Source organism: Moschus berezovskii, chromosome 8 (assembly GCF_049115385.1).
Source record: "Moschus berezovskii isolate FMDL1 chromosome 8, NW_MosBer_1.0, whole genome shotgun sequence".
Lineage (NCBI taxonomy): Eukaryota > Metazoa > Chordata > Mammalia > Artiodactyla > Moschidae > Moschus > Moschus berezovskii.
Window position 1 is genome coordinate 93,452,762 of NC_142467.1, and position 27,196 is coordinate 93,479,957.

The window sequence follows — 27,196 nt, forward strand, 5'->3', positions numbered from 1 at the left end:
TTAGGGTGAGGCAGGACTCAGTCCCCAAGGTGGACACTGTGCTATGCTGTGCTTAGTAGCTGCAGTTGTGTCCGGCATTGGAAGCTCAGAACCCTAACCACTGGACCACCAGGGAAGTCCCCTAGTTACTGCAGTATTTTGAAAAGTCAGAATGGGTGCCCCAAAGTTCATGGTGAACAAAATATCCGGGTGTTAAGTGAAGACAGAATCTGAGGTCGTACATCTTACTTCATTGTTCTCACTTGAAAGCCGTTCCTGGTGGGAGGGTCCCCAGGGGGTCCCACCCTCGCCTCCCTGCTCCTGGGCTAACCTTTTGAAATCCCCTGGGGGTTCTTGGCTCTTTCCAGCTCTAGCAGGGAGGTGGCCCCATGTCCAGCCTGTCCCCCGGGGTACCACGGCATCCTGCATTCATTTTGCCTCTCCCTGGGCATCCCAGGTCCTTGGAGAATGTCCTCAGTGGGGGATGTCCGCCCAAAAACGTAGGTGTCTGCCTCTTTGTGGCCTAAAGCATGGAGTGCAGCTGGCAGGGGGAGGGGTCCCCGTCTCGGTGGCTGACAAGTGATCCAGCATCACCTGGGTCTGTCAGTCTTGCTTGGTGCCCACCCCCATCCTGCGTCTCTGTTGTCTCTCTCCCTGTCATCATTGCCCTCCCCGGGTGCTCCCCCTCCTCGCTGAAGCCGGAAGGAAGGCTCTGCTGGGAAAGGCCACGGGGTCACCACTTCTCCCTTTTGTGGCCTCCTCTCTCTGCCCCCACCTTTGGGGCCTTCCACACCCGAAGCTGGGGGTGGCCGGTGAAGGGACTGGGGGCTCCTCCTCCAGGGCCCCAGGAACTGGGCGGTGAGTCAGACAGGGAAGGGGAAGTAGGGGGCCTCCAAAGGGGGCTGGGCTTTCCCCTGGGTGGGACCCGAGTCCCCTGCCTCCCTGAGGGTGCTCCTGGCCCCAGCCCCTGAGAGCAGAGCCTGCCGGAGCCATGGCCCTGAGACTCGTCCTGGCCTTTGCCGTCAGCCTCTGGGTGGGCTGCTCACTCTGTCGCGCGAGAGAAGGTATGTGTGGACCCCAGGGGTTGGAGGGAGTCCTGGCAGAGGGACACTGTCTGAGGACTGGATTGATATGCCGTGGAATATTCTGGGTGGGGTGGGAGCCCACACGCCTTCTGTATGCCCACTGGTGGGAGAGAGTTACCATCCCATTGCATGGATGGGGGAAACTGAGGCACAAAGAGGCAAGTCCTACCCCACAGAGACCAGGAAGCAGCAGCCACAGCCTGGAGGGAGGGAGGCTGGGAGAGAGAGACATTTTAATTGTGTTCATTCACTTCATGTGATTCAAAACAAAACTATCACAAAGAGGGGGTTTAGTAAAGCATCTCTCTCCCACCAGAAGTCCCTACCCTCCCCAGATCCCCTCTGTGGCTCCTTCAACCTCAGTTTTCCCATCTGGAAAATGGGCTGATAGTAGTAGTTCCTGCCTTGGCAGGTTGTATCAAGGGATGGGAGATGATGTGAATGCCTTTCATTCATGTACTTGTTCATTCTACAAACTTTTATTAGGCGCCTGCTGTGTGCCCAGCACTGGCTGGGAGCAAGGTGGGGGCTGGTGAGCCACGGTATGGCTTTGACAGTTCCAGTGAATGAGAAGCTCACACTCTCCCTCTCTCTCTGGGCCACACAGTAGCTTCCTCCCAGCCCAGGGTGCGGTGCCAGGCCTCCAGGTACCCGGTCGCCGTGGACTGCTCCTGGACCCTGCCTCCCACTCCTCCGAACTCCACCAGGCCCACGTCGTTCATTGCCACGTACAGGTTAGAGAGCCTGGAGGGCTTCACGGGGACTAAAACTGTGCTGACCCCCTAGGATCAGGGTAGCTGAACACTTAGCAAGAACCTGAAACACCTGAAATTCTAGAGCAGCACCAACCCTTAGAAATACACTCCCTAAAATACACATTGTCAGCATGTGTGGCAGGTAAACTTTCCTAGAGCCCGATCTGAAAAAAAAAAAATGGTGATACTGGTTTTTAATGTTTTATTTAAATAATATTCAAATATTCCAAATATGTACCATTTAATATGATTGACTGTAATGTGCTTTAACACGCTTATATAGAATTCATATATTTAAATTTATACTAACATACACGTTCAGTCACCCAGTCATATCTGACTTTTTGCAACCCCATGGACTGTAGCCTGCCAGGTTCCTGTGTCCGTGGGATTTTCCAGCCAAGCATAATGGAGTGGGTTGCCATTTCCTTCTCTATTTATACTAGAAATTGATTTATTATCATGAATAGGGTTATCCAAAGTATTATTTCAACGTGTCATCAAAACTTTAAAAATTAATGAGATATTGTACATCCAGCCCTGTTATACTAAGTCATGGAAATTCCATTGATGCTTTATGTATATATCACATTTCAATTCAGATGCTAAATGTTCACTGGAAGATATTGATTTCTAATTAGATTTCATAACATTTGTGTTTGGGAAAGTAGATTCGTACACCTGAGTTGTTCTGAGAAACTTTCTCAAGCTTTCTGATAACTAGAAACTTCATGTAGATTAGAAAGAAAGCAGAAAGTATTAGTCACTCAGTTGTAGCTGACTCTTTGTGACCCCAGGAACTGCAGCCCGCCAAGCTCCTCTATCCATGGCATTTCCCAGGCAAGAATACTGGAGTGGGTTATCATTTCCTTCTCCAGGAGGTCCTCCCTACCCAGCAATAGAACACAGGTCTCCTGCATCGTAGGCAGATTCTTTATCATCGGAGCCACAGGGAAACACTCACGTAGATTAGATAAAATAAAAGTCCTACTCAGTTGCACTGGCTGCATTTCACATCCACACTGCAGAAGTAGAACGTTTTGGATGCTGTGGAAGGTTCTGTGGGTGGTGTTGAACTCCAGTCTCTAGAGTCTGAAATCTAAGGGTGCCAGAACTCAAGAGAATTGGAATCATTATTCCAGAGTCCAGAATCTGTGAATCATAGACCTGGGAATGTTGGCATTCTAAGGCTGAAATGTTGACATTCTAGAAAGCTTTACAACCTAGACCCTAACACCGTCCAGTGGGGTATTCCCTCCGACCCTGGGTCGCCCAAGTTCTGTGATGTTGGGTTGAGGGACCTTTAGGATCACACAGCCAAGACCGGGACCTGCTGTCCTCACGTGGGGTCAGGGCACAGGTGGGCCAGCAGGAAGTGCTGGAATCCTCTCAGCACCCCTTCCGTGCACAGGCTGGGCGTGGCAGCCCACGGGGAGAGCTGGCCCTGCCTCCAGCCGACACCAGAAGCCCCCAGCTGTGTCATCCCCGATGTCCAGATGTTCTCCATGGCGCCCTATGTGCTGAACATCACAGCTGTCCACCCCGACGGCGTCAGCAGCAGCTTCGTGCCCTTTGTCCCAGAGCACATAAGTGAGTAGGGGTCGAGGTGGGGGTGTGGAGGGCCCCCCACCTTCCTCCTCCTCCTCCCCGACAGCAGGCTCACCTCCCACCTGTCAGGATGAGATCCTGTCTATCCACATGGATTCTGTGGGATCCACTTTCACAGTTGACCAAGAATAGCCCACTTCTCCCTCTCCAGAGCCCCTGCTTGGTCCAGCCTTCATCATCGCCCACCTGGCCCCGCGCAGCCGACCTCGGTCCTTCCCTCACTCCCGCTCTCACATCCATCTGTCCTTCCTGAGGCAGCCACGAGAGGGCACCTGTGACCGCTACAGTCGGGTCCCATCGTTGCACTGCTCACAGCCCTCCAGGGCTCCCACCTCCCTGCGGGTGAAAGCCCAAGTCCTTTCCATGGCCCAGTGCCCTGCACGACCTTCCCCATCCCCTCCCTGTCCTTCCCTCCTCCCTCTCTCCCCTTTGTTCGCTGTGCTACAGCCACGTGGGCCTCCTCACTGTTCCTCTAGCACCTCAGGCACAGTCCTACCCCAGGGCTCTTGCACATGCTGTGCCCTCTGTGTAGACGGCTCTTCCTCCCTAGAACTGCATTTACTCCCTCACCTCCTATAGGTCTCAACTCAGATGTCATGTCCTCAGTGAATCCTCCCCTGAGAATTTTTTTTTTAATTGCAAACCATCACACATTTTTAGTGGTTGCAGAAAACAGTCTGCCAGGCCCTCAAAGAGTTAAACATAAATTACCGAGTAATCCAGAAATTCCAGTCCTAGGTATATACCTAAAAGATATGAAAGCACAAAAACTTGTACATGAATGTTCATAGCAGCATTATCCATAAAGCAGAAGCAACACAAATGCTTGTTAACTGATGAATGGATTCTCAAAATGTGTCCATCCACACCCTGGAATATTATTCAGCCATAAAAAGCAGAGAAGCCCAGACACTCACTACCATGTGGATGGACCCTGAGAACACGACGCTCAGTGAGAGAAGCAGACACAGAAGGACACACCGGGTGTGACTCCACTGCTGGGAAACGTGCAGAGCAGGCAGATCCATGGACACAGGGAGTGGGTTCCTGGTTGTCAGGGGCTGGGCAGTGAGGAATGGAAGTTAATTGGTCTGCTAATATGGTCAGAGTTTCTTTGGGGGGTGATGGAATGTTCTGGGTTAAACAGTGGTGATGGTTACACAACACTCTGAATATATGAAAACGACAACTATACACTTTAAAAGAGTGAGTTCTTTGGTGTGTAAATTGTGTCTCAAAGAATATTGCAACCCACTCCCTTCCCTGCACTCCTGAACTTTCTTCCTTCCTCTTTATGACCTTCAGATCTGCCTCTTGTCTGTTGTCTTCTGCCTGAAGGGACTGGGCTCCAAGAGGACAGGGCTACTGTGTCCCAACGTCCAGAGCATCGCCATACCCTGAATAATATTTATTGTTTGGCTGAATGAATGAATGAATGTCCCCTCTGCTGACCCTGCCTCCTGCTTGTCCACCAGTCAAACCGGACCCTCCAGAAGGCGTGCACCTGAACCCCCTCCCTGGGCAGCGGCTGTGGGTGCAATGGGAGCCCCCCCGGACCTGGCCCTTCCCGGAGATCTTCTCCCTCAAGTACCGGATCCGCTACAAGCGTCACGGGGCTGCCCGCTTCCGTCAGGTGAGGACGAGGGTGGTTGTTCCTGGATAGAGGGAAGAACATGTGCATTGGGGTCTGGGTCACAGCTTAGCGTGCTGGTGTGTGACATAAAGGCAGCCCAGGGACTTCCCTGGTGATCCATTTGCTAAGACTCTGAGCTCCCAATGCAGGGGGCCCAGGGTTCAATCCCTGGTCAGGGAACTAGATCCCACATGCCGCAATTAAGAGTTTGCATGCTCTAAGATTCAGCACAGTCAAAATAAATAAATATTTCTTTAAAAAGGCAGCCCAGCAGTTCCACTCCTGAGCATCCACCTAAAAAAATCAAAAACAGGATCTTGAACAAATACTTGTACATGAATGTTCACAGCAGCGTTACTCACAATGGCCAAAAGGTGGAGACAATGTCAGGGCCCTCAACAGATGATGGATCCACAATGTGTGGTCCGTCCACTCATGGGAACATCACTCAGCCGTGAACAGGAGTGAGTGATGGGGAAAGGGATTGGTGGGGGTGTGGACTCAGGGTGGGTTGGTTTGTATATGAAAGGCACGCTCCTGGTTGATCAAGAACTGCCTGACCCTGGAGGGATAGTCTTTCCCTGCTCAGCAAGATGTTGAAGGTGGCCAAAGGCATGGAGGGGACCGCAGAGGGCATGTTGTTTAGAATGGACATTGGTGCCTGAGTCCCAGAACAACAGCCTGAGCAGGGACAGAAGGCTTGATCGCAGAGTATCCTCATTCCCACTGACCCTGCCTTTCTTCTGCTCTCAGGTGGGGCCAATTGAAGCCACATCCTTCACCCTCAAGGCTGTGAGGCCTCAAGCCAAGTACTGCATCCAGGTGGCTGCTCAGGACCTCACCGACTACGGGGAATGGAGTGCCTGGAGTCTCCCTGCTGCTGCCTCCATGACCCTGGGCAAGTAGCAGGGGCTACCCGCACCCCTGAAGAGGGGCCATGCCCTTGACATCCATCTAAGGGTGGATGGGACCTATCCAGCTTGGGTTCACCACTGTCGAGTTGCTGGGCAATCTTGGACAAGTGACTTTGCCTCTCTGAACCTCACTTTGTCAATCTTTGAAATGGGGATGTGTTCCCTCCTTCCTTTGACAGAGTGCAATGCTTTGAGAGCTGTGAATATAAGATTTTTAAATTGTTTAATTAGAAAGGATCAGTGTCACTAGAATTGGGACTCTTCCTTCCTTCAACAGATCCATGTGAGCCCCAGGGAGGAGAAACAGATCAGGGCACACACACACATTGAGTCCCCACTTCCACACATGGGATCAGGGCTGGACCAGAGGAAGAGATGGGGCTGGGGGAGGCAGAGTAGGGGTGATCTGGGTTCTGCCTGGGATGGAATGATGGGACCTGTTCAGTTCAGCAGTTTGCTTCACACACCTACTCAAAAGCTGCCCAGAGAGACTTCCCTGGTGGTCCAGTGGTTAAGAATCTACCTTGCAATGCAGCAGGGACATGGGTTACATCCCTGGTGAGAGAACTAAGATCCCACATGCCTCAGAGCAACTAAACCCAAGTGCTGCAACTACTGAGCCCATGCACCACAATTAGAGAATTCCTGCATCACAAGGAAAGAGCCCACATGATGCAGCAAATATACCTCATGCCACAATTAAGACCTGATGCAGCCAAATAAATAATTTTTTTTAAAAAGCTGTTCAGGTATGAGCCCTACTGGAGGTGGATATAAGTTTATCTGGGATGATTTATCTGAGGAGGTGGCCACACAGCAAGGCTCTGAAGGCTTTTTCTCAGCCCAGGAACTTCTCTGTACATTTCACTCAAGGCTCTCAATTCAAAGGTGACCTCCTCCAAGAAGCCTTCCCTGACCACCTCAGCTATGGCAAAGACTAAAGACCCCTCCCCCAAAGATATCCATGTCCTTACTCACAGAACCTTTGAATATGGTACCTTGCATGGCAAAAAGGAATTTGCAGCTGTGATTAACAGAATTGAGGATCCTTAACGTTTGAGGATCTTTCATTGAGTTAATGAAAATGAAGTAGAGTTGTACTGGATTATCCAGGTGGCTGAAAGATAATCACAAGTGTCCTTATTGATGGGAAGCAGAAAGGTCAGAGGGAGACAGGGAAGGTGATGTGACAATGGTGGCAGAGATCAGAGTGATGCAGGACCACTAGCCATGGAATTCTGGCAGCATCTGGAAGCTGGAAAAGACAAGGAAATGGATTCTCTTCTGGAGCCTGCAGAAGGAACCAGCCCTGCCAACCTTTCCCATTCCAGATTTCTCATCTCCAAAACTCTAATAAATGTTTTAAAGTAATGAGCTTAAGGACTTCCCTGGTGGTAAAGTGGGTAGAAATGACCAGCCGATACAGGGGACACAGTTTTGACACCCTGGTCTTGGAAGATCCCACATGCTGTGGGGCAACTAAACCCGAGCACGGCAACTGCTGAGCCTGTGCTCTAGAGCCTTGGAGCTGCAACTACTGAGCCTGAGTGCCACAACTACTGAAGCCCGTGGACCTTAGAGCCCATGCTCTGCAACAAGAGAAGCCATTGCAATGAGAAGCCCTCGCACCACAACTAGAGAAAGCCGGCACAGCTATGAAGACCCAGCACAAACAAAAAATAATTTTAAAAATTGAACCTGTGGTACTTTGTTTCAGCAGTTACAGGACACTCATACATCTCAAGCAGCCCCTTCTCATCACTTTCCATAAGTCACCCTGTTTTATTATCTGACCAGGACCCGAATGGGTTTTTTTTGTGTGTGTTTATTGCCAGTCAGTCCCACCAGACAGTGATCTCCATGAGGACAGAAATCTTGTTCTCCGATGTGCCCCAAAGACTTGAGTACATCTTTGACACAGAACAAACATTTGTAAAAGGAAAAGAGGAAGTGCGAGGAGGAACGTCCTCTTTAGAAGGACAACGCAGAGGCAAACCATGGAGGGGACATCTGGGAGCCAGTGCATGTAGCGGGAGGTAGATTTGAAGCCTGGTCTTTGAGTCTCTGCCGGTGACTCAAGATAAACTTGGGGTGGGGCCTGTGTTCAGTTCAGTTCAGTCGCTCAGTCGTGTCCAACTCTGTGACCCCATGAATCACAGCACGCCAGGCCTCCCTGTCCATCACCAACTCCCGGAGTACACTCAAACTCATATCCACAGAGTCAGTGATGCCATCCAGCCATCTCATTCTCTGTTGTCCCCTTCTCCTCCCGCCCCCAACCTTTCCCAGCATCAGAGTCTTTTCCAGTGAGTCAGCTCTTCGCATGAGGTGGCCAAAGTATTGCAGTTTCAGCTTTAGCATCAGTCCTTCCAATGAACACCCAAAACTGATATCCTTTAAGATGTACTGGTTGGATCTCCTTGCAGTCCAAGGGGCTCTCAAGAGTCTTCTCCAACACCACAGTTCAAAAGCATCAATTCTTCGGCGATAAGCTTTCATCACAGTCCAACTCTCACATCCATACATGACCACTGGAAAAACCATAGCCTTGACTAGACGGACCTTGGTTGGCAAAGTAATGTTTCTGCTTTTTAATATACTATCTAGGTTGGTCATAACTTTCCTTCCAAGGAGTAAGCGTCTTTTAATTTCATAGCTGCAATCAGCATCTGCAGTGAATTTGGAGCCCAAAAAAATAAAGTCTAACACTGTTTCCACTGTTCTTCCATCTGTCCCAGTCCCCAGGTGAGCACTAGGGACACAGGAACGACGTGTAGGATCTACACGGTAAGCGCTCAACACTAAGTGATTTATTTGTTGAATAAAAGAACTATAGGGAATGTCGCTGCCAGCAGCTACGTCCCCTGACGACCTCTAGGGGGCGAAGCTCCTCCTCAGAACTTCCAATCCAGAACGACGCCGGAACCTTTGCGGCACATTGATGCTGTTGCCACTGGGGAGGGAAGACATATGGACTCGAATGCTGACAGGCGGAGATCAGAACCAATGAAAAGGGCAAGGCATGTGCATTGCAGCCAATAATAGCAGCTGAAGGAGGTGACGGAAGCGGAAATACAAAGGAGAGCGGGGAAGTTCGACAAGCACCAAGCGTAGTCAGTACTCTTGTGCTCGTGAAAAGAGTAGGAGGCGAAGATGTCGGAGCGAAAAGTTTTAAACGTAAGTGTTCGGCGACTAGGGTTTTTCGACCTGGGGCGAGACGTCTCGGAGCTCCGGTCGAGGGGGGCTATGTATACCCTTCTACTAGAACCTTTGTCTTCTGCAACGGCCTTCCGTTGGGCGGGGCTCCCTAAACTCCTCCCAATCACTTTCAGTGGAGGGTGGGCCTTCGCTAAGCCTCGAGGCTGGACTGTACCCAATCACCTGTGTGGGCGGAGCTTAGGCTATTTTCCCAATCGTTTCTGATTGGATTTTTAAGAGGATTATCCTATAAGTCTCTTGGAGGCGGAAGTTCCTTAGGACTGTGTTCTTCGCGCTTAACCCATGTCTTCAGGGGGCGTGGCTCTGTTAAGTTCCGCCCGGCTTGGGGTTCTAGCCTAGCGTGTTCCTTGGAGGATTCAGTTCAGTTCAGTTCAGTCCAGTCCAGTCACTCAGTCCTGTCCGACGCTTTGCGACCCCATGAATCACAGCACGCCAGGCCTCCCTGTCCATAACCAACTCCCGGAGTTCACTCAACCTCATGTCCATCGAGTTGGTGATGCCATCCAGCCATCTCATCCTCTGTCGTCCCCTTCTCCTCCTGCCACCAATCCCTCCCAGCATCAGGGTCTTTTCCATTGAGTCAACTCGTCGCATGAGGTGGCCAAAGTATTGGAGTTTCAGCTTTAGCATCAGTCCTTCCAATGAACACCCAGGATTGATCTCCTTTAGGATGGACTGGTTGGATCTCCTTGCAGTCCAAGGGACTCTCAAGAGTCTTCTCCAACACCACAGTTCAAAAGCATCAATTCTTCGGCGATAAGCTTTCATCACAGTCCAACTCTCACATCCATACATGACCACGGGAAAAACCATAGCCTTGACTAGACGAACCTTGGTTGGCAAAGTAATGTTTCTGCTTTTTAATATACTATCTAGGTTGGTTATAACTTTCCTTCCAAGGAGTAAGCGTCTTTTAATTTCACGGCTGCAGTAACCATCTGCAGTGATTTTGGAGCCCCCAAAAATAAAGTCTGACATTGTTTCCACTATTTCCCCATCTATTTCCCATGAAGTGATGGGACCAGATGCCATGCTCTTCGTTTTCTGAATGTTGAGCTTTAAGCCAGCTTTTTCACTCTCCTCTTTCACTTTCATCAAGAGGCTCTTTAGTTCCTCTTCACTTCCTGACATAAGGGTAGTGTCATTTGCATATCTGAGGTTATTGATATTTCTCCCGGCAGTCTTGATTCCAGCTTGTGCTTCTTCCAGCCCAGCGTTCCTCATGATGTACTCTGCATATAAGTTAAATAAGCAGGGCGATAATATACAGCCTTTCCCAATATACTTCTTTCCCTATTTGGAACCAGTCTGTTGTTCCATGTCTGGTTCTAACTCTTGCTTCCTGACCTGCATATAGGTTTCTCAAGAGGCAGGTCAGGTGGTCTGGGATTCCCATCTCTTTCAGAATTTTCCACAGTTTATTGTGATCCACACAGTCAAAGGCTTTGGCATAGTCAATGAAGCAGAAATAGATGTTTTTCTGGAACTCTTGCTTTTTCCATGATCCATCGGATGTTGGCAATTTGATCTCTGGTTCCTCTGCCTTTTTTAAAACCAGCTTGAACATCTGAAAGTTCACAGTTCATGTATTGCTGAAACCTGGCTTGGAGAATTTTGAGCATGGCTTTACTAGCATGTGAGATGGGTGCAATTGTGCGGTAGTTTGAGCATTCTTTGGCATTGCCTTTCTTTGGGATTGGAATGAAAACTGATCTTTTCCAGTCCTGTGGCCACTGCTGAGTTTTCCAAATTTGCTGGCATATTGAGTGCAGCACTTTCACAGCATCATCCTTCAGGATTTGAAATAGTTCAACTGGAATTCCATCACCTCCACTAGCTTTGTTCGTAGTGATACTTTCTAAGGCCCACTTGACTTCACATTCCAGGATGTCTGGCTCTAGGTGAGTGATCACACCATCGGGATTATATTGGCCTTGAAGATCTTTTTGTACAGTTCTTCTGTGTATTCTTGCCACCTCTTCTTAATATCTTCTGCTTCTGTTAGGTCCATGCCATTTCTGTCCTTTATCGAGCCCATCTTTGCATGAAATGTTCCCTTGGAATCTCTAATTTTCTTGAAAAGATCTCTAGTTCTTTTCTATTCTGTTGTTCTCCTCTATTTCTTTGCATTGATCGCTGAGGAAGGCTTTCTTATCTCTCCTTGCTATTCTTTGGAACTCTGCATTCAGATGCTTATATCTTTCCTTTTCTCCTCTGTTTTTCACTTCTCTTCTTTTCACAGCTATTTGTAAGTCCTCCCCAGACAGCCATTTTGCTTTTTTGCATTTCTTCTCCATGGGGATGGTCTTGTTCCCTGTCTCCTGTACAGTGTCTCGAACCTCCATCCAGAGTTCATCAGGCACTCTATCTATCAGATCTAATCCCTTAAATCTATTTCTCACTTCCACTGTATAATCATAAGGGATTTGACTTAGGTCATACCTGAATGGTCTAGTGGTTTTCCCTACTTTCTTTGCTAACCTCTCTTGCTCTGCTGGAAGGGGATCCTTCCAATTGCATCAACTTCTCCCAGTTCTTTTGGGGAAGACTGGGAGTCTTGGGGTGTGGAACTGGTTTCGGGAAGGCAGGGTTCAGCTTCTGGAGAAGAGCGCTCCGGAATTCTGAGTCCCTGTTCCCTACTCTCCAGGAAGGTGTGTGCTACCGGGAAGGGGGTTGAGCTCCCCAGCCTGGGAGTGTGTAAGCCCAGGATGTCAGGACGAAGTAGAGAACAGACCTCCAGACTGATGGCTTGGAGTCCAGGTTTTCGAGGTCAGATTAATGCCCCTTACTGTGATTCAGTGCTCTAATGTTTTAAACACCTATATTTGGACTCCAACCCCAGCCAGCCGCAGTGCAATGTATTGGACTTCGAGTCCAAGAAGGTCCTTCCATCCTGAGGATCCAACTTAGAGCCCAGTTGTTTCCATAACTTACTGGTAAATACTTCTGTTCCAGGCACTGCTTGAAGTGTCATATTCATCACATCTTCTCAAGTGGACAGGTTATCCCATCTTTAGATGAGGAAACAGACCCAGAGAGGTTATGTGATAGCCAGAGAGTAGAGTAGTCAAACTCAAGACACTCCCTCCCCCAGCTCTGCAACTCATGCTCCTAATCACTATACCACAGTTTCCTGAGTCATGTCCCTGGTTCTGGATCCTGGCTCTGCTCTTCATCCTGTGTGATCCTGAGTAGCTGAAACCACCAGAACTCAGCTTCCTCCTCTGTGAAATGGGCACATTTCTTTCTCTATTTAATATAGTCTGCAAAAATTCCATGAGTCAGGGGACATCAAACTCTCTGTGTAGTACCTGGGGCTCCCCCGCTCGCTCAGCAGTAAAGAATTCCCCTGCAGTGCAGGAAATGCAGATTCGATCCCTGAGTGGGGAAGATCCCTTGGAGAAGGAAATGGCAGCCCACTCCAGTATTCTTGCCTGGGAAATGCTATGGACAGAGTAACCTGTTGGGCTGTGGTCCATGGGGTCACAAAGAATCGGACAAGACTGAGCGACTAAACAACTACAGTGTCGTACCTGGCATGTAGGAAGTGTTCAGAACGCAAAGTGCTTTCTTTTTGGATTCTCATATGTAGTTCTTTTTCCCATAGTCTAAGCTCTCCTTCCCCACATCTCCCATCTCAGGCTCCTATGCAGAAAGAGTTAATACTGCAGGCCTGAGGCTGCTGCCTTAGATAGAAAAGCCAGCTTGCAATGCTGGACTTCACCTGGCATCTGGGAACTTGAATTTCAGGGTGGTTCTCACCATTCATTGAAAAGAATGGCTCCCTGTGCTTAAACTGTTTGTATAAACAGTGTGATTTGTGCTGAGCATCTGCTCCTCTCCTGGAGTCTGGAGTCGTTGTATGCAGTGGGCAGATGTGCCTGTACGACCAGCTGCTAGTGAAAACCCTGGGTGCTGTGACCCCCTGAGCTCCCCTGGGAGACTTCACATGTATTGTCACAGTATATCACTGAGGGAATTGACTCCATCAGGAGAAAACCCTGGGAGCTTGTATCTGGTCTCCCTAGGCCCTGCCTCATGCACCTTTTTGCCTTTGCTGGTTTTCCTCTGTGTCCTTTTGCTATTGATGAATAGTAGCCATGAGTACAAATGTGTGAGCCTCCTAGGAGTTCTCTCATCAACACACTGAACCTGGAGGTGGTATTAGGGATTCAGACACAGCTCCCTAGAGCCCCTTCCCTCTGCCTCTGGCCTCCCTTGCACCTGGAAGCAGCTCACCTGACACTACCTTCCTCCCCACAGAAATACTACCCCCCTGACTTTGACCCATCGAAGATTCCCAAGCTTAAGCTGCCCAAAGATCGGCAGTATGTGGTGCGGCTGATGGCCCCCTTCAACATGAGGTGAGTGACCCCTCAGGGCTCCTGCACTGGTCGTGGTGGACAGACCCCATGCTTGGCATCCACAGGGAGCAGCCTGTCCCCAGAGCTCAGACCTGGTCACCAGTCCTGGGTCAGACGTGAGTCCAGTAAGCAGGTGACTTGTCTTTCCTGCCATTGAGGATCAATCTCCCTGACTGCTCAGAGCTCCCACCCAGTGCCTGAGAGCTCAGTATTTGGTAGTAGAAGCGTGAGTGTGAGATGGAGTCCTGTACACACATTCACTTCCTCCAGCAGCCCTGTCTGTTCCTGCCCCAGGACCTTTGCACGGGCTGTTCCCTCTGCCTGGCATACACTTCCCTCTGCTCTCACATGGCTTGCTCTTTTTCACCCTCCAAGGCTTGGCTTAAATTTCATCCCCTCAGAACAACCCTCCTGATCCCCCACCCAACCCCATCTATGCTTCTCTCCCCTGCCACTAGTCCCCAGACCTCGTCCTTTGTACTGGCTTGTAATTACCATACCTCACCAATTCCCAGCGCCAGTTCTTCACATCTTTACACATCTGAAATGAAGTGGTAACCAAAGCCACCTTTGTTAGTGAAGTTCAGCACGTGTTTACATAGTGCTGACCTGCTTGTCTTCTCTTTCTCCTTCATGCATTTGTTTTTATTCAGCAGTCATTTATTGGGTACTGTTGAGTGCCAGGCACACTGGGGGGATCAAGACTTGACCCCACAGAGTCCCAGTCTGGTGAGGAGTAGAGATAATAAGTGCTCTGGCATATTCATGAAAAGCATTTGTAGGACACACAGACTGTCACAAGAGAGTGACTGGATGGTGGTGGGGAAGCAGGGAGGGGGCTTTGCTGGGTGATTAGGGAAATATCAGAAGAAATGCCAGTGGAACTAGAATCTAAGGGTTGGAGGATGTCACGGGCTATGGGAATTGCAATAGTGAAGGCCCACAGGTGGGACCGAGCTGGGGTGTTTGTAGGAACAGCCGGGAGGCTGGCACACTGGGCCTGGGTAGCACAGGAGCTGAGCAGGAGGGGCTGAGGGAGGGCAGAGTGCCAGAGCGCTGCTTTGCTTCGTGTGGCATCTCCCCGAGTGGAATCCTCCCTCTGGAGGTCAGGATGCCCCATGAACACCAGACTGGCTTCTGGGAGTGGGCGACAGGCAAGTCTCGCCTAGCTTTGGTCGTCTGGGTGCTTTCCAAGAAAACAGGCAGATACTAGTGAGAAGAATATGCCGGCTAAGGGGAATCCTTACTCACAGTGGGACAGGCTTCTCAGTAGGGAGGGAGCTCCCCGTCCCTGGAGGTATGTAAGTGGTTATCTGCCAGAGTGCTCAAGGGTCCCATCAGCAAGAACCAGAGTACCAAGGTGACTTGAGTCCGTGTCCCTCCCCACAGATGTAAGACATGTGGAGAATACATTTACAAGGGCAAGAAGTTCAATGCTCGCAAAGAAACAGTGCAGAATGAGTCCTACCTGGGCCTGCCCATCTTTCGCTTCTACATCAAGTGCACGCGCTGCCTGGCAGAGATCACCTTCAAGGTAAGCAGCCATCCAGGCCGGTCCCTCCTCCACTGGGGGGTCACCACTCCTGTCCCCTCCCTCTAGGGAAATCCCATTTCACCTTCTCCCCAGGAAACAGCAGAAGTTCAAGGAGAAGTTAACAGGAGTATTATTTATAAAGGCAGAAAACCAAGAAGCAACCTAGATATATAGTAAGAAGTTTTGATGGACAGGCTACTGTACATTGGAATTTTTCATGGCTAATAGCAGTCATATTTTTACTTTCACTGTCATCCTAAGGGTGTTATTAAGAACTTAAGGGACTTCCCTGGTGGTCCAGTGGCTAAAACTCCGACCTTCCAAGGCAGGGGATCTGGATTCCATCCCTGGTCAGGCAATGAGATCCCATATGCTGCAACTAAGAGTTTGCATGCTGCAACTAAAGGGTTAAAAAAAAAAGAATCTGGGAAAGAGATGAAGAAAAATTAGTTTTCTCTCCTTGTACTTCTGTGTTGTTTGAGTATTTTTTTGCCAAAAGACTTTTTTCTTCCATTAAAACATTAGATTTTATTAAAATAAGCAAAAAATACATTATAAATTATGTTTTAATTATTTACTTTTTAAATACAGTTTTATGAGATATGACTTATATCATTGTTTTAAAATCATTGTTAAATCATTGTTTTAAAATCATTGTTAAATCATTGTTTAAAATGTATAATTCAGTGGTTTTTAGTATATTCATAATGTGCTAAATTGAGTTCTCTAATTCCAGGACATTCTCATCACCCCCAAATTAACCTCCGTCCCCTCCCCCAGCTCCTGGCAATCATAAATGTACTCTGTGTCTCTGATTTGTCTCTCTGGACATTTCCTGTCAAGGAATCACATACTGTTTGGCCCTTTGTGTCTGACTTCTCTCATTGAGCCATCATGTTTCCAAAGTTCAAGAATATTGTAGCAAGTATCAGTGCCTCTCTCCTTTTTAAAGCTGAGTAATATTCCACTGTGTGGCTGGATCACGTTTTGTTTGTCTACTCATTAGCTAATAGACAGTTAGGTTGTCTCCAGAAAAATGTTTTCTTTACCTACGTTGTGAAGTATGTATATATTTAGATATTAATGAATACACATTAATTTTTTAAAGTTTAGAAAAGCTGTGGCAGAATGTTATAAATTGGCTTTTCTAATGAAGAATTTCAGTTGATGAAATAACTAGGATTACATATGTATGTTTGCATGTCTGTGAGCATGTGGTGAAAACAGAACTCCAGCAGTACTGTAAGATAAACGCTGCAAAATTGGTTTACTACTCTTCTTTGCCTAGCCGGTCACCAGGCATAGAAACACTTAAAACAGTTTCCTGTATGGTTTTCAAAAACTGTACTCTGGATACACGTGCACACAAGGATCACTATTCTCCTTGTTCTTTTAAACAGTAAACATCTTATTTTGGAGTAGTTTCAGATTTATAGAGAAGTTGCAAAGATAGCGGAGAGTTTCCATCTGCCCCTCACCATCTTCCCTTCCTGTTAACATCTTCCATTTCCACATTGTATCTGCCACAATAAGAAACCAACACTGGATTGTTAGATTGTTACTTTTAACCAAATTCCAGACATGACACAGATTTCAATTTTTTGACTAATGTAACCTTTCTGTTCCAGAGTCTCATCCAGGATATCCTGTTCTATATTGCTTCTCTGTTTTATAAACACAAATAGGACCATGCTTTATACGTAGTCGATGTGTAATTTATAATCAAAGGAAGGTCAAGTGCACACGTGTGCACACACACACACAGAGGATTTGTGCAGGGGCTTCCCTGGTGTATCAGTGGCTAAGAGTCAGCACTTCCCACTGCACAGAGCGTGTTTTCGTTCCTTGGTCAGGGAACAAAGATCCTGCATGTGGACAAAACATTAAAAAAAAAAAAAAAGATTTGTGCAGAGACCCAGAAACTTATTTGAAAATATGTGGAAGGTGAAGGTCAGCAGAGGGACAGTGGGCAGGTGGAGAAGGATCTGTAAATACATGCTAGGGAGTTCAGTGATTCTGTGAAAGGGGACAGGAGCACTGGAAAGAAAGAACTGTACTCGCCAAAGCAATAAGACAGGAAAAAGAAAGAATCAATGTTAAGAGGCATGAAACAGGGAAAGAAGGTGTTGCAGGCTGCTAGCCACTGTTCAGCAGAAGCTTTTAATGCTCAGAGACATAGGAGCTGATGTCTGTCCATCCTCCCTCCCAGACGGACCCTGAAAACACAGACTATACCATGGAGCATGGAGCCACGAGGAACTTCCAGGCCGAGAAGCTCCTGGAGGAGGAGGAGAAGAGGGTGCAGAAGGAGCGGGAAGATGAGGAGCTGAACAACCCCATGAAGGTGAGTCAGGCACCACCTATGCATGTGCGTGCATATGTGTGTGTGTGTGAGTGTGTATGTGAGTGTGTGAGTTAGAGTGTGTGAGTGTGTGTGTGTGAGTATGTGTGTATCTGTATGAGTGTGTGTGTCTGTGTATGAGTGTGTGTGTGTGAGTGTATGTATGAGTGTGAGTGTGTGTGTGTGAGTGTGTGTGTGTGAGTGTGTGTACCTGTGTGTGGGTGTTGATGGAGTCAATTCCCCTTCTTGCTTAACCCTCCAGGCAGGGTGTTGGGGTGGGGAAAATGGTCAGTAGAATTCTAAGATGTCCCCAAGACCCCTGCCTCCTAGTCACACATGCTGCGTAGTCCCAGGACTGCATATACAAGGATCTTACTCCCATGATCAAGTTAAGATTAAACTATGGCCCAGACGACCTCACAAAAGGGGGATTGCCCAGAACGGGCCTGACCTATCTCTCACCTTAAGTCCCTTAACCTGGGTCTAGAGTCCGAGACGGAGGGAGTCATTTTTTTTTTTAAACTTAAATTATTTTTACTTAGTGACAGAGCCAGGCTGGAAGTCCAGGCCACCTGGTTCCAGTACTGACTAGCCACGTGGTCTCGGACGATCTCTTCCCCTTCCCCAAGCCTCAGTGTTCTAAGCCATGAAGTGGGTGCAGCCAAAGGACCAGGCGCTGTGGATCCAGGGCCCGGGGATGGGGGTTCCTTCTCTTGCCCTAATGGTGATGCCCTAAGGTCAGGCAGGCCATGCGGGGAGGCAGAGGGGGTTGAGTTGCAGCACCCTCAGCCCCACGTCCATGCGCTGGTCCCCACCAGGTGCTGGAGAACAGAACTAAGGACTCCAAGCTGGAGATGGAGGTCCTGGAGAACCTGCAAGAGCTCAAAGACCTGAACCAGCGGCAGGCCCACGTGGACTTTGAGGCCATGCTGCGGCAGCACCGCCTGTCAGAGGAGGAACGGCAGAGGCAGGAGCAGGAGGAGGATGAGCGGGAGACGGCGTGAGTGGGACAATGGGTCCAGAGGGGCCCGGGGATGCCCACCCACCTCCCAGCCTCTGCAGTGCCCTTCCCTCTGTGTGGAATCCCCCTTCCCGATCTTTGCATGGTTCCCATCTCGGGGAGGCCTTCCCCATATCCTACTCCCCATCTCGTTTTCTCTCTTGTGGCATCTGTGTCAGGGTCCCCAGGACCACCCCCAGGTTCAGTGGTTAATTAGAATGAAAAGTTACAGGGAAAAATCAACAGCAGGAAAAGGCATGGGGCTGGGTTGGGGGATTGGGCACAAAATTTCAGAGTCTTCTGCCTGTCATGAAATGTGCTAATTCCCCCAAAATGAGACATGATGGCATGAATGAGGTGTGATCCCTGGGGAGGCCTAGCCTGGGGTTCTCATTGGGGGCCAGTCACGCAGGCGCCTGCCCAGCTTGGCCGAGCCCCCAGCCTCCAGGAGGAGAGTGCACCCCTTGTTTGCCCAGATAGTGTTGGGGCAGGGAGCCTCCCATCAGTAGTGGGAGCCCCAGAGTCCAGGTCCAGTTGCCCCCAAGGGCTGGCCTGGCAAGCCAGCCTTTCCGAGGCTTCAGCCTCAGGCCTGCTGTGTCCCTGCTTCTGCAAGCCACCTCCCACTTTCTGGAAGCTTCTTGCTGATTCATCCCTTTCCTGATATGTCTTCTGTCCTTCCTCACCTAAAATCTGAACAGGGACTCAGTTTGGCTTCTGCATACAGGGCCTGGAAGGGGGTTGGGCACATGGTAGGTGACAGCCAGTACTGTTGGGCTGGTAGGTCAGTGAGACCAGGATTAGCAGTGAGAGAAGTCTGTGCTCACTGAGCCCATTTGGATATGGGCACTGTTCTGAGTTTGAGTTTGGACCCACCATTATGGTGGTTGAGAGAACTGAGGTGTGAGGAGCCAATCACACAGCCCTGACTGAGGTCCCCCAGCTGGTGTTCAAATCAAGACAGGCTGGTTCCAGCCTCTCAGTGCTTAACCACCCCACTGGGTTCAGTAGACAAAGAACGTTTTTGTTTTTTTTTCAAGATATTTGTGCACCCCCATCCCCCACTCAGTGAGGCTAGGAAAGGAAAGCCACGTGCCTCATTGTTGGGGGTGAGGGTCCTGGCCACTGTTCCCCCGAAAATGCGTGTCCCCAAGTTCCATGTTCCTTCCTGCAGGGCGCTAGTGGAGGAATCAAGGAAAAGAAGACTCCTTGAGGACTCTGACTCAGAGGAGGACACCACCCCCACCCAGCCCCAGCCAGCCCTCCGGCCCAACCCCACTGCCATCTTGGATGAGGTGAGTGGGGCCACCCGCATTCCCACATGCTCTCAGGTGAAGCAGGGATAGGGTAAGCCAGGGCTGGGCTTAACTTTGTCTTGAAAGGCCACAGACAGTTCAGGTAACAGTGCTCAACACCACTGTTGTAGCGCTAAACAGTCGTGGATCGTATATGAATAAGTAGGCATGGCCATGTGCCAGTAAAACTTTATTTACAAAGACAAGTTGCAGCCCTCCAGGACTGTAAGGTTTTCTTTTTATTTCTATTATTTTTTTATTGGAGTATAATTACTTTACAGTGTTGGGTTAACTTCTGCTGCACAACAGCGTGAATCAGCTGTATGTATACGTGTATCCCCTCACTCCCATCCCACCCTTCTCGGTCATCACACAGCACCAAGATGAGCTCCCTGTGTTATACAGCCGCTTCCCACTAGCTATCCATTTTACACATGGTAGTGTGTATATGTCAGTGCCTCTCTCCCAACTCAACCCGCTCTCTGCTTTGCCCTACTTGTGTCCACAAGTCTGTTCTCTATGTCTGCGACTCTATTTCTGCCCTGCCATTCCAGGGCTGTAGTTTTCCACCCCTCCTCCAGCTGCAGAAACAAGGAGACTCGCTGGATTTAGAGACCTCAAGCAGATGTTGATTTCTCAGGCACTTAACAGTCCTGGGCTAGACTCCCGGGCAGCCCTGTCCCATGCAGTCATTTCAGGGATCCAAGGCTCCCCACTTCTCCTAGTTCTGCCCTGTCCTGGAGCATGGCTGCCAGCTCTGTGGTCACAGCTGGCTCAGAGCACCCTGGGGTTCCGGCTGTGGGAAGGCGGAGAGGGTGTAGAGGAGCACCCGCCAGTGCCTGGAGGCCCAAGTTCAGATGCCACCCACACCCACTGTTCTGGAATGTGGAGTCCCAGTGGCTGGACATAGTCATGTGGCCGCCTTGAACTGCAAGGGAGGCTGGGAGCTGCCCACGCTATTATTAGCAGAAAGAAGGGAAAAAGAGGGTTGTGGGGGTGGGGGGGTAGGGGGTTGTCTAGCATTTTTCACCACAGCTGTCTTATCCAAGGTGATTGAGGCCACTCTGGTTAATTGAAGGAGGGGCTTAAAATGGGAAATGGGAAATAATGCAGAGACCCCAGAAACTATTATAACTCAAAACATGTTCCTGGTCTGTATTAGTTAAATACCAGTCCAGCCACTGGACAGGACCCAAAGTAACAGCAGTCTCAACTGCATAGAAGTTACTTTTCTCTCAAATAACAGTTGTACATGGCCATGCTGAACAGGGAAGGTGGACCCTGGTGTCCGGGGCATCCTCCTCCTCATTGTCCTGCCATCCACAGGATGATCCCCTCAAAGCAGGGCAGCTCACGCTGGCCAGTAGGAAGGGCTGGGGACAGGGGAGGACATTAAGGGTAACAATACCTTTGGTTGAGCAGATTCTGCTGCTCACACCCCATTGGTCAGAACTGTACCACCTGCCCACATCCTGATGCAAAAGCTTCTGGGAAATGTAGTCTTTCACAGGGGCAGCCATATTCAAGCCAAGAATTCTGAAGAGGATGGGTTTGGGGGTCATGCACTCTCACTTGTCAAACTTTTGATGTAGAACCAAGATATTTTCTTTGAGGCTGCATCCCCTGATCAGAGTTCTCTCTCTGTATTTCTTGCATAATCCACCCTCAGAATTCACCTAAAATTTCCTCTTTGTTTATTTCTTTCAAGTGGAATAAGAGATTGAAAGTTCTTTCAAAGCAATATGGCCTTGTATGGTTTTTCCCCCCAGTCTTTTCTTTTAAGTCTATTTTATTATTTTATTTTGGCAGCACTACACAGCATGTGGGATCTTAGTTCCCCCACCAGGGATTGAACCTGTGCCCGCTGCAGTGGAAACCATGAAGTCCTAACCACTGGTCACCAGGGAATCCCTCCCCCTAGTCTTCTTTGTTGTTGCTGTTTATTTGTTTGTTTTTGGCCACCCTGGGTCTTCAGTGCTGCAAGCGGGCCTTGTCTAGTTGTGGCCAGTGGGGTGTACTCTCTAGTTTCAGTGCAAGGTCTTCTCATTACTGTGGCTTCTCTTCTTTTCGAGCACAGCCTCTAGGACACGTGAGCTAAGTAGTTGTGGTTCACAGGCTTAGTTGTCCCTTTTCCCAGACCTGGGATCGAATCTGTGTTCTCTGCATTGGCAGGCAGATTCTTGACCCCTGGACCATCAGGGAAGTCCTCCCCGCTGAAGACCCAGTGGTTAAGTTAGGTTACCGTAGTCTTGGATAACTTGTTAAGTCTTTTCTGGTTATCTTGCTTGTAGCTAATTTGATAGTGGACTCTCTTGTTTTGTTATGCATTACACAGACTTCACCGTAACTTTACAGAAGAATCTGTCTTTTCACCCCTCTGTCCCCTGGGTTTGGTTTAATGGGAACCCATGATGGCGTTTGACAAAAGGTGAAGGACAGACATTAATTCTGCCAGTCACTTCAGTGGTACCAGATGAGCAAGCTTCGGCTGGGACTGCCAGTCTCTCTGTTACCCCAGTGGACAGCATCGGTCCTGGTCACCACATGGGGGAATGCAGTGTGACCACTGTGTCCTCCTCCTCCCCCTGCCCCCACCCCAGCTGTGCCAGCCCCCTCAGATGGGCCAGGCTCAGTCCACATCACCGTCTCGCTTGTCTGACTTCAGCACCGGGTTCCTCCCCGGACTACCTGATCGACAGCAGCTGTCTTCTTCCCCCACCCCCATGCTGTCACATCACCCTGACGTCTTTCTTTCCCATCACCGATTAAGATGATGGTGTCCTGGGACTTCCTTGGAGGTCCAGTGGTTAAGACTCCATGCTCCCAGTGCAGGGGGCACGTTTTCAATCCCTGGTCAGGAAGCTAGATCCCACATGCCACACAGCCAAAAACACAAAGATGATGGTGGTTGTCCTGACCATCTACTTGCTCATCCACCCTCTTTCCTCCCCAGATGGTTAGCTCTGTGAAGGCAGTCCTCTGCCACCGTGCTCCCCCTGTACCCCCAACCCCAATAGGGCCTCTTGCTTCTAGTGGTTTCCAGTTCCTGTATTTAAACATCAAGCATAACAGGGGTCCCTTCTGATAAGACTGAAGAGCTGGATGTGGACTGAATCCCCTTCTACCTACCCCTAACTAGTTCCCTCCCCCTCACTAGGCACCAGGGAGGTACCTGCACTCCACTTCATCCCCTCAAACATGTTGATCAAGCACCTTCAGAGACGAGATCGGGTGTGTTCAGGGTGGTAGGGCTGTAGGCTGAGCTCCTACTACAGGCTCAGTGAACAGGCAGGACCCCACAGCGGCTGGGGAGGCTGCTCATAAAGCAGTGGAGGGCACCGTGGACACAAACATGCAGCTTTCACTTTAGCTTGAACTGTGAGGAGGGGCATCTCAGGGTTGCAGATACTTGAGATGGGTACTGAAGGATGATTAGGAGTTCACCAAGTGATCTCGAAACAAAGGGGGTGTTCCAGGTGGAGGGAACATTGTGGGTACAGATGTGGAGGTGAGCACCCCCGGTGTACGTGATCTAGGAAGTGTAAGGGTGGGGTGTAAGGGATAGAAAATTGGCAGAGGCCTTGAGTACCAAGCTTAGGGCAGTGGGGAGCCACAGAGGAGTTTAGAGCAGGGGGAGAGGGCTAGTCAGTACCACAGGGGGAGTGGGGCTGGTAAAGATCCCGGCTCAGCTGGGGACTGAGAGCAGGGAGGCCAGAGGAGGGACAGATCGGAGACAAATCACCCAGACAAATCACAGCCCGCATCCCCACCCTCTGCAGACCCCGAAAGCCAAGAGGAAGGCAGAGAGCTGGGAGCGCAGCGTGGGCACCCTTGGCAGCAGGCCCCCGCTGTCGGGCCTGGTTGTGAAGAAAACAGACCTGGACACCAGCGTCCAGCGAGGAAGAGCCCCGCCCCTCCCAGGTAGGTTCCGTCCCTTAGCTGCATGCGGTGCCTCAGGCAGCCGCCAGGTGGTGCTGTTCTGTTGAGAGGGGCGGTAGGGAGAGGTGTGTCCCCAACTAGGATTGAGGCTAGAAGGGCTGGAGTTTCCTTTTTTAATTAAGAGGAGCAAGCTGTTGTTTAGTCGCTAAGTCGTGTCTGACTCTTTCACGACCCCGTGGACTGTAGCCCTACAGACTCCTCTGTCATGGATTTCCGAGGCAAGAATACTAAAGTAGGTTGCCATTTCCTTCTCCAGGGGAATCTTCCTTACCCAGGTATCGAACCCACATCTCCTGCTTGGCAGGCAGATTTTTTACCACTGAGGCACCAGGGAAGCCCAAAAGAAGCAAGTACTTGCTTTTAAAACCTCATTCAGAGGCCTATAGGATAAATTGTCTGATCTCATGACTGCCCATACCCCATACATGGACAGTGGCCCCAACCTCCCAGATCGGGTCCTGGGCATCTTCATCTTGGCTGTTGTGTCACTGAGGCTGTGTGTGGTCCCTGGACCCTAGGGAGGAGGAGAATTAGGGTAAGGTGGGCCCTGTGAGGTGGAAAGAGCAGGACTCCCATGCCTCTGTGTGCTTGTCGTGGCCTTGGTCCAGGGCCCTCACCCCTGCCCTGGGCCTGAGCTTCCTGTCCTGGAAGATGCTGGTGATGACAGGATCAGCCTCATGGGTCCTCAGAAGGTTTGGGGCCGGTTTCCTGAGATGCTCCAAGTCAGGCGTCTGCAGTAGATCCTGGCGCCCAGCGAGCCTTACAGATGTGTGACCATGTTTATCAAAACAGTTACTACTCTGTTTGTCAGATGAGGAGACTGAGGCCCAGAGAGGTGGAGCCACTTGCCCAGAACCATACAGCCAGGGTGAGTGGTGGAACCAAGGTCCACCCCTCTTCATCACCATGGTACTCAGCTTCACTTGGGACCTGGAGCATTTCTATTTTCTGCACCCCCAGCAGGGTGCCTCTGTCCACCCGGGTCCAATTTCAGAAGTGGAGCTGCCGGGTCAAGGGGCGTGCGGGTTTAAACTGTGATGGGTCTGCCAGATACTTTCCAGAAAAGCTGCACACAAGCAGGAATGGCTGGTCCTGCTCTCCTGGCCTCCCGCAGGCTCAAGCTGCCTGCAACTGTCCCAAGGTGACTGCTAGCTTTTGCCTCTCCCCCAGGTGCAATGAAGAACGGTCAGGCAGCTGGCCCAGCGCCCCAGACACCTGGCACATCCTCCCTGAGCCAGCTGGGTGTGTATTCTGACAGTGAGGACAGCAGCGGCAGCAACTGAAGCCCACCTGCCGTTCCCTGGTCAAGGTCACACAGCCAGCTGCAGCTGTGGTCCGGGGCAGAGGCCTTGGAACCAAGCAGAATCACAGCTGGACAAGCGTGAACGTCCTCCGAGGCTGGTAGGGCGAGCAAGGACTTCAGCTGAGGGACTCCGTTTTCTTCCTGTCCCCCCGCCCTGTGGAGCTCAGGTCCCCAGGTCACGTTGCAACATCCTGGAGCAGCTTCAAGGTCGTCTCTGTGACAGTCCCTGAGAGGCCAGCCATGCTTTGGGAACGGGCCAGGCCCACCCATCACCCCGGCTGGGCTCCATCCCTTTCCACCACAGAACCATCTGGAACCAATGGAAAGAACCTACTGATGGCCTGGGCACCTTCTCTCTGACAGTGTCTGAGAAGGGGATGTCAGAAGCACGCAGCCTAGACAGTCCTGGACCCCTGCCTCAGAAACCACCAGCTAATAAATGCTCATTATTTTGTAGGCTGAGTTTGGGGCTAATTTGTAGAAGGCTGATAAAGTCAGGAGACCAGCAAGTCTGACTCCAAAGCTCTTGTTCTTTCAAGGTTGCCGGATTCCACCTCACGTAATCCCCTCTGACCACAGTGTTTTCTAGTTGAAGGTCCTGTGCCCCCACCAGACACTTGCACAGGCTGTGCATACAGTGTGTGCTCTGTCACTTCAGTCGTGTCCAACTCTGACTATGGATTATAGCCCGCCAGGCTCCTCTGTCCATGGGATTCTCCAGGCAAGAATACTGGAGTGGGTTGCCATGCCCTCCTCCAGGGGATCTTCCTGACCCAGGGATTGAACCTGAGTCTCCTGTGGCTCCTGAGTTGCTCGCGTGTTCTTTACCACTAGAGCCACCTGGGAAGCCCCTTCACAATCTAATGAACCTCCGTCTCCTCTCTCCCGCCCTTCCTGGGCTCAGTGACATCAGCCCTTCTCTCTCTCACACAGACACATGTACAGGCTTTCATTAAGCATTTGGATAAAGAGGCTTTGTGGTTTTCAATGTCAGAGTTTGTGGGGTGAGACCCACCCCCCCCCCGCCACATTGGGGATCTGCTTTCCTACAATGATTTCCCTGCTTAGGGATTGCACAGAGAGGTGAACGAGGGTCCCGCTAGGGCTTCCAACAGGGGCGCAGGGGCTTCACATCAAGGCTCCGAGGCTGCAAAGATGGCCAGGGAGGCCAGGTTCCCAAGTACTGACAGTGGGGGTTGGGGCAGGCCCACCACGCTGGTAGCTAGTAAGAACTGATGCCTCTTGCACCTCTGTTCCCAGTTCTGCACTCAACAGCATCATGTTTATGGCTTAACGTTGGCCACCTCAGGAGTGTTTACACCGTGGAAATTGGCAGAGCCTGCAGGAGCCAGTTGTGAAGCTTGTGCTAGCACACCACTGCCGTTTTCCCCCAACTCAGCCTCCTGCTGTCAGTGCCTGAGATGTAGGCCTTTCAGAGGCTCTGGGTAAAAACAAATCATCCAGGGACTTCTGTGGTGGTCCATTCTTAGTACTCGGTACTTCCACTGCTGAGGGCCTGGGTTCAATCCCTGGTTGGGGAACTAAGATCCCATAAACTGTGCAGTATGACCAAAATTTAAAAATAAAATAGAAAAAAATGAATAAGTCATCTAGCGTAAGTAGCTGTGAAAAGACATTGGGTTGGGAGCTCTCTGGCTCATTTTTAAAAATTATTTATTTGGGTGCATCAGGTCTTAGTTGCGGTGCGTGAGCTTAGTTGCCCTGCAGCATGTGGGATATAAGCTCCCCAAGCAGGGGTCAAACCCTCATACCCTACATTGGAAGGCAGATTCTTAACCACTGGACCACCAGGGAAGTTCCTCATTTTGACTGATTCTTTCAGACTGTTTCTGGAACTCCCATTGCTCTTAGTTCACTGCAGTTTTTGCCATGTATGTACACCGTCCGTTACTATTATTTACTTAGTATTATTAAGTGTTAACCTAATTTCCTCCTAAAACACAGGTCACCAAGCTACAATCCACAGGCTAAATCTGGCTTTGTAAATAAAGTTTTATTGGCACACCAACACACCTATTTGTGTGCATGTCACCCATGACTGCCTTTGCTCCCTGGTGGCAGAGCTGAGTGGTTAAGCCTGATTCCGTGACCCACAAAACCAAAATAGGTGCTCTCATATACCATAATAGGGTAAACAGATGATACTGGAGGTGGTGCTAACTGATGCAATTAAAGCAGGATAGGAAAGTTTGATGGGGCTACCTTAGGA

At 50.0% G+C, this 27,196-nt stretch overlaps 2 protein-coding genes across 4 annotated transcripts; both read left to right on the forward strand.

Annotated features, from left to right (window-relative positions):
* Positions 1–714: 714 nt before the first annotated feature.
* EBI3 (Epstein-Barr virus induced 3) lies at positions 715–7,345 on the forward strand. Of its 3 annotated transcripts, XM_055429731.2 has the most exons (6): positions 715–837; positions 944–1,043; positions 1,672–1,798; positions 3,231–3,409; positions 4,903–5,060; positions 5,814–7,345. In XM_055429731.2, exons 2-6 carry the CDS (start codon positions 971–973, stop codon positions 5,964–5,966), a joined length of 690 nt encoding a protein of 229 aa, XP_055285706.1. In that variant the 5' UTR covers positions 715–837; positions 944–970; the 3' UTR covers positions 5,967–7,345. The 3 variants fall into 3 exon arrangements, with proteins under 3 accessions (XP_055285706.1, XP_088694513.1, XP_055285707.1); XM_088838387.1 differs by lacking the exon at positions 715–837 and having other exon boundaries at positions 844–1,043; XM_055429732.2 differs by lacking the exon at positions 715–837 and having other exon boundaries at positions 844–1,043; positions 1,675–1,798.
* A 1,677-nt stretch (positions 7,346–9,022) lies between these two features.
* YJU2 (YJU2 splicing factor homolog) lies at positions 9,023–27,006 on the forward strand. The gene is made up of 8 exons (XM_055430882.2): positions 9,023–9,151; positions 13,457–13,557; positions 14,947–15,091; positions 17,301–17,435; positions 18,251–18,432; positions 19,604–19,724; positions 23,504–23,645; positions 24,834–27,006. Exons 1-8 carry the CDS (start codon positions 9,128–9,130, stop codon positions 24,944–24,946), a joined length of 963 nt encoding a protein of 320 aa, XP_055286857.2. The 5' UTR covers positions 9,023–9,127; the 3' UTR covers positions 24,947–27,006.
* The last annotated feature ends 190 nt before the right edge of the window (positions 27,007–27,196 follow it).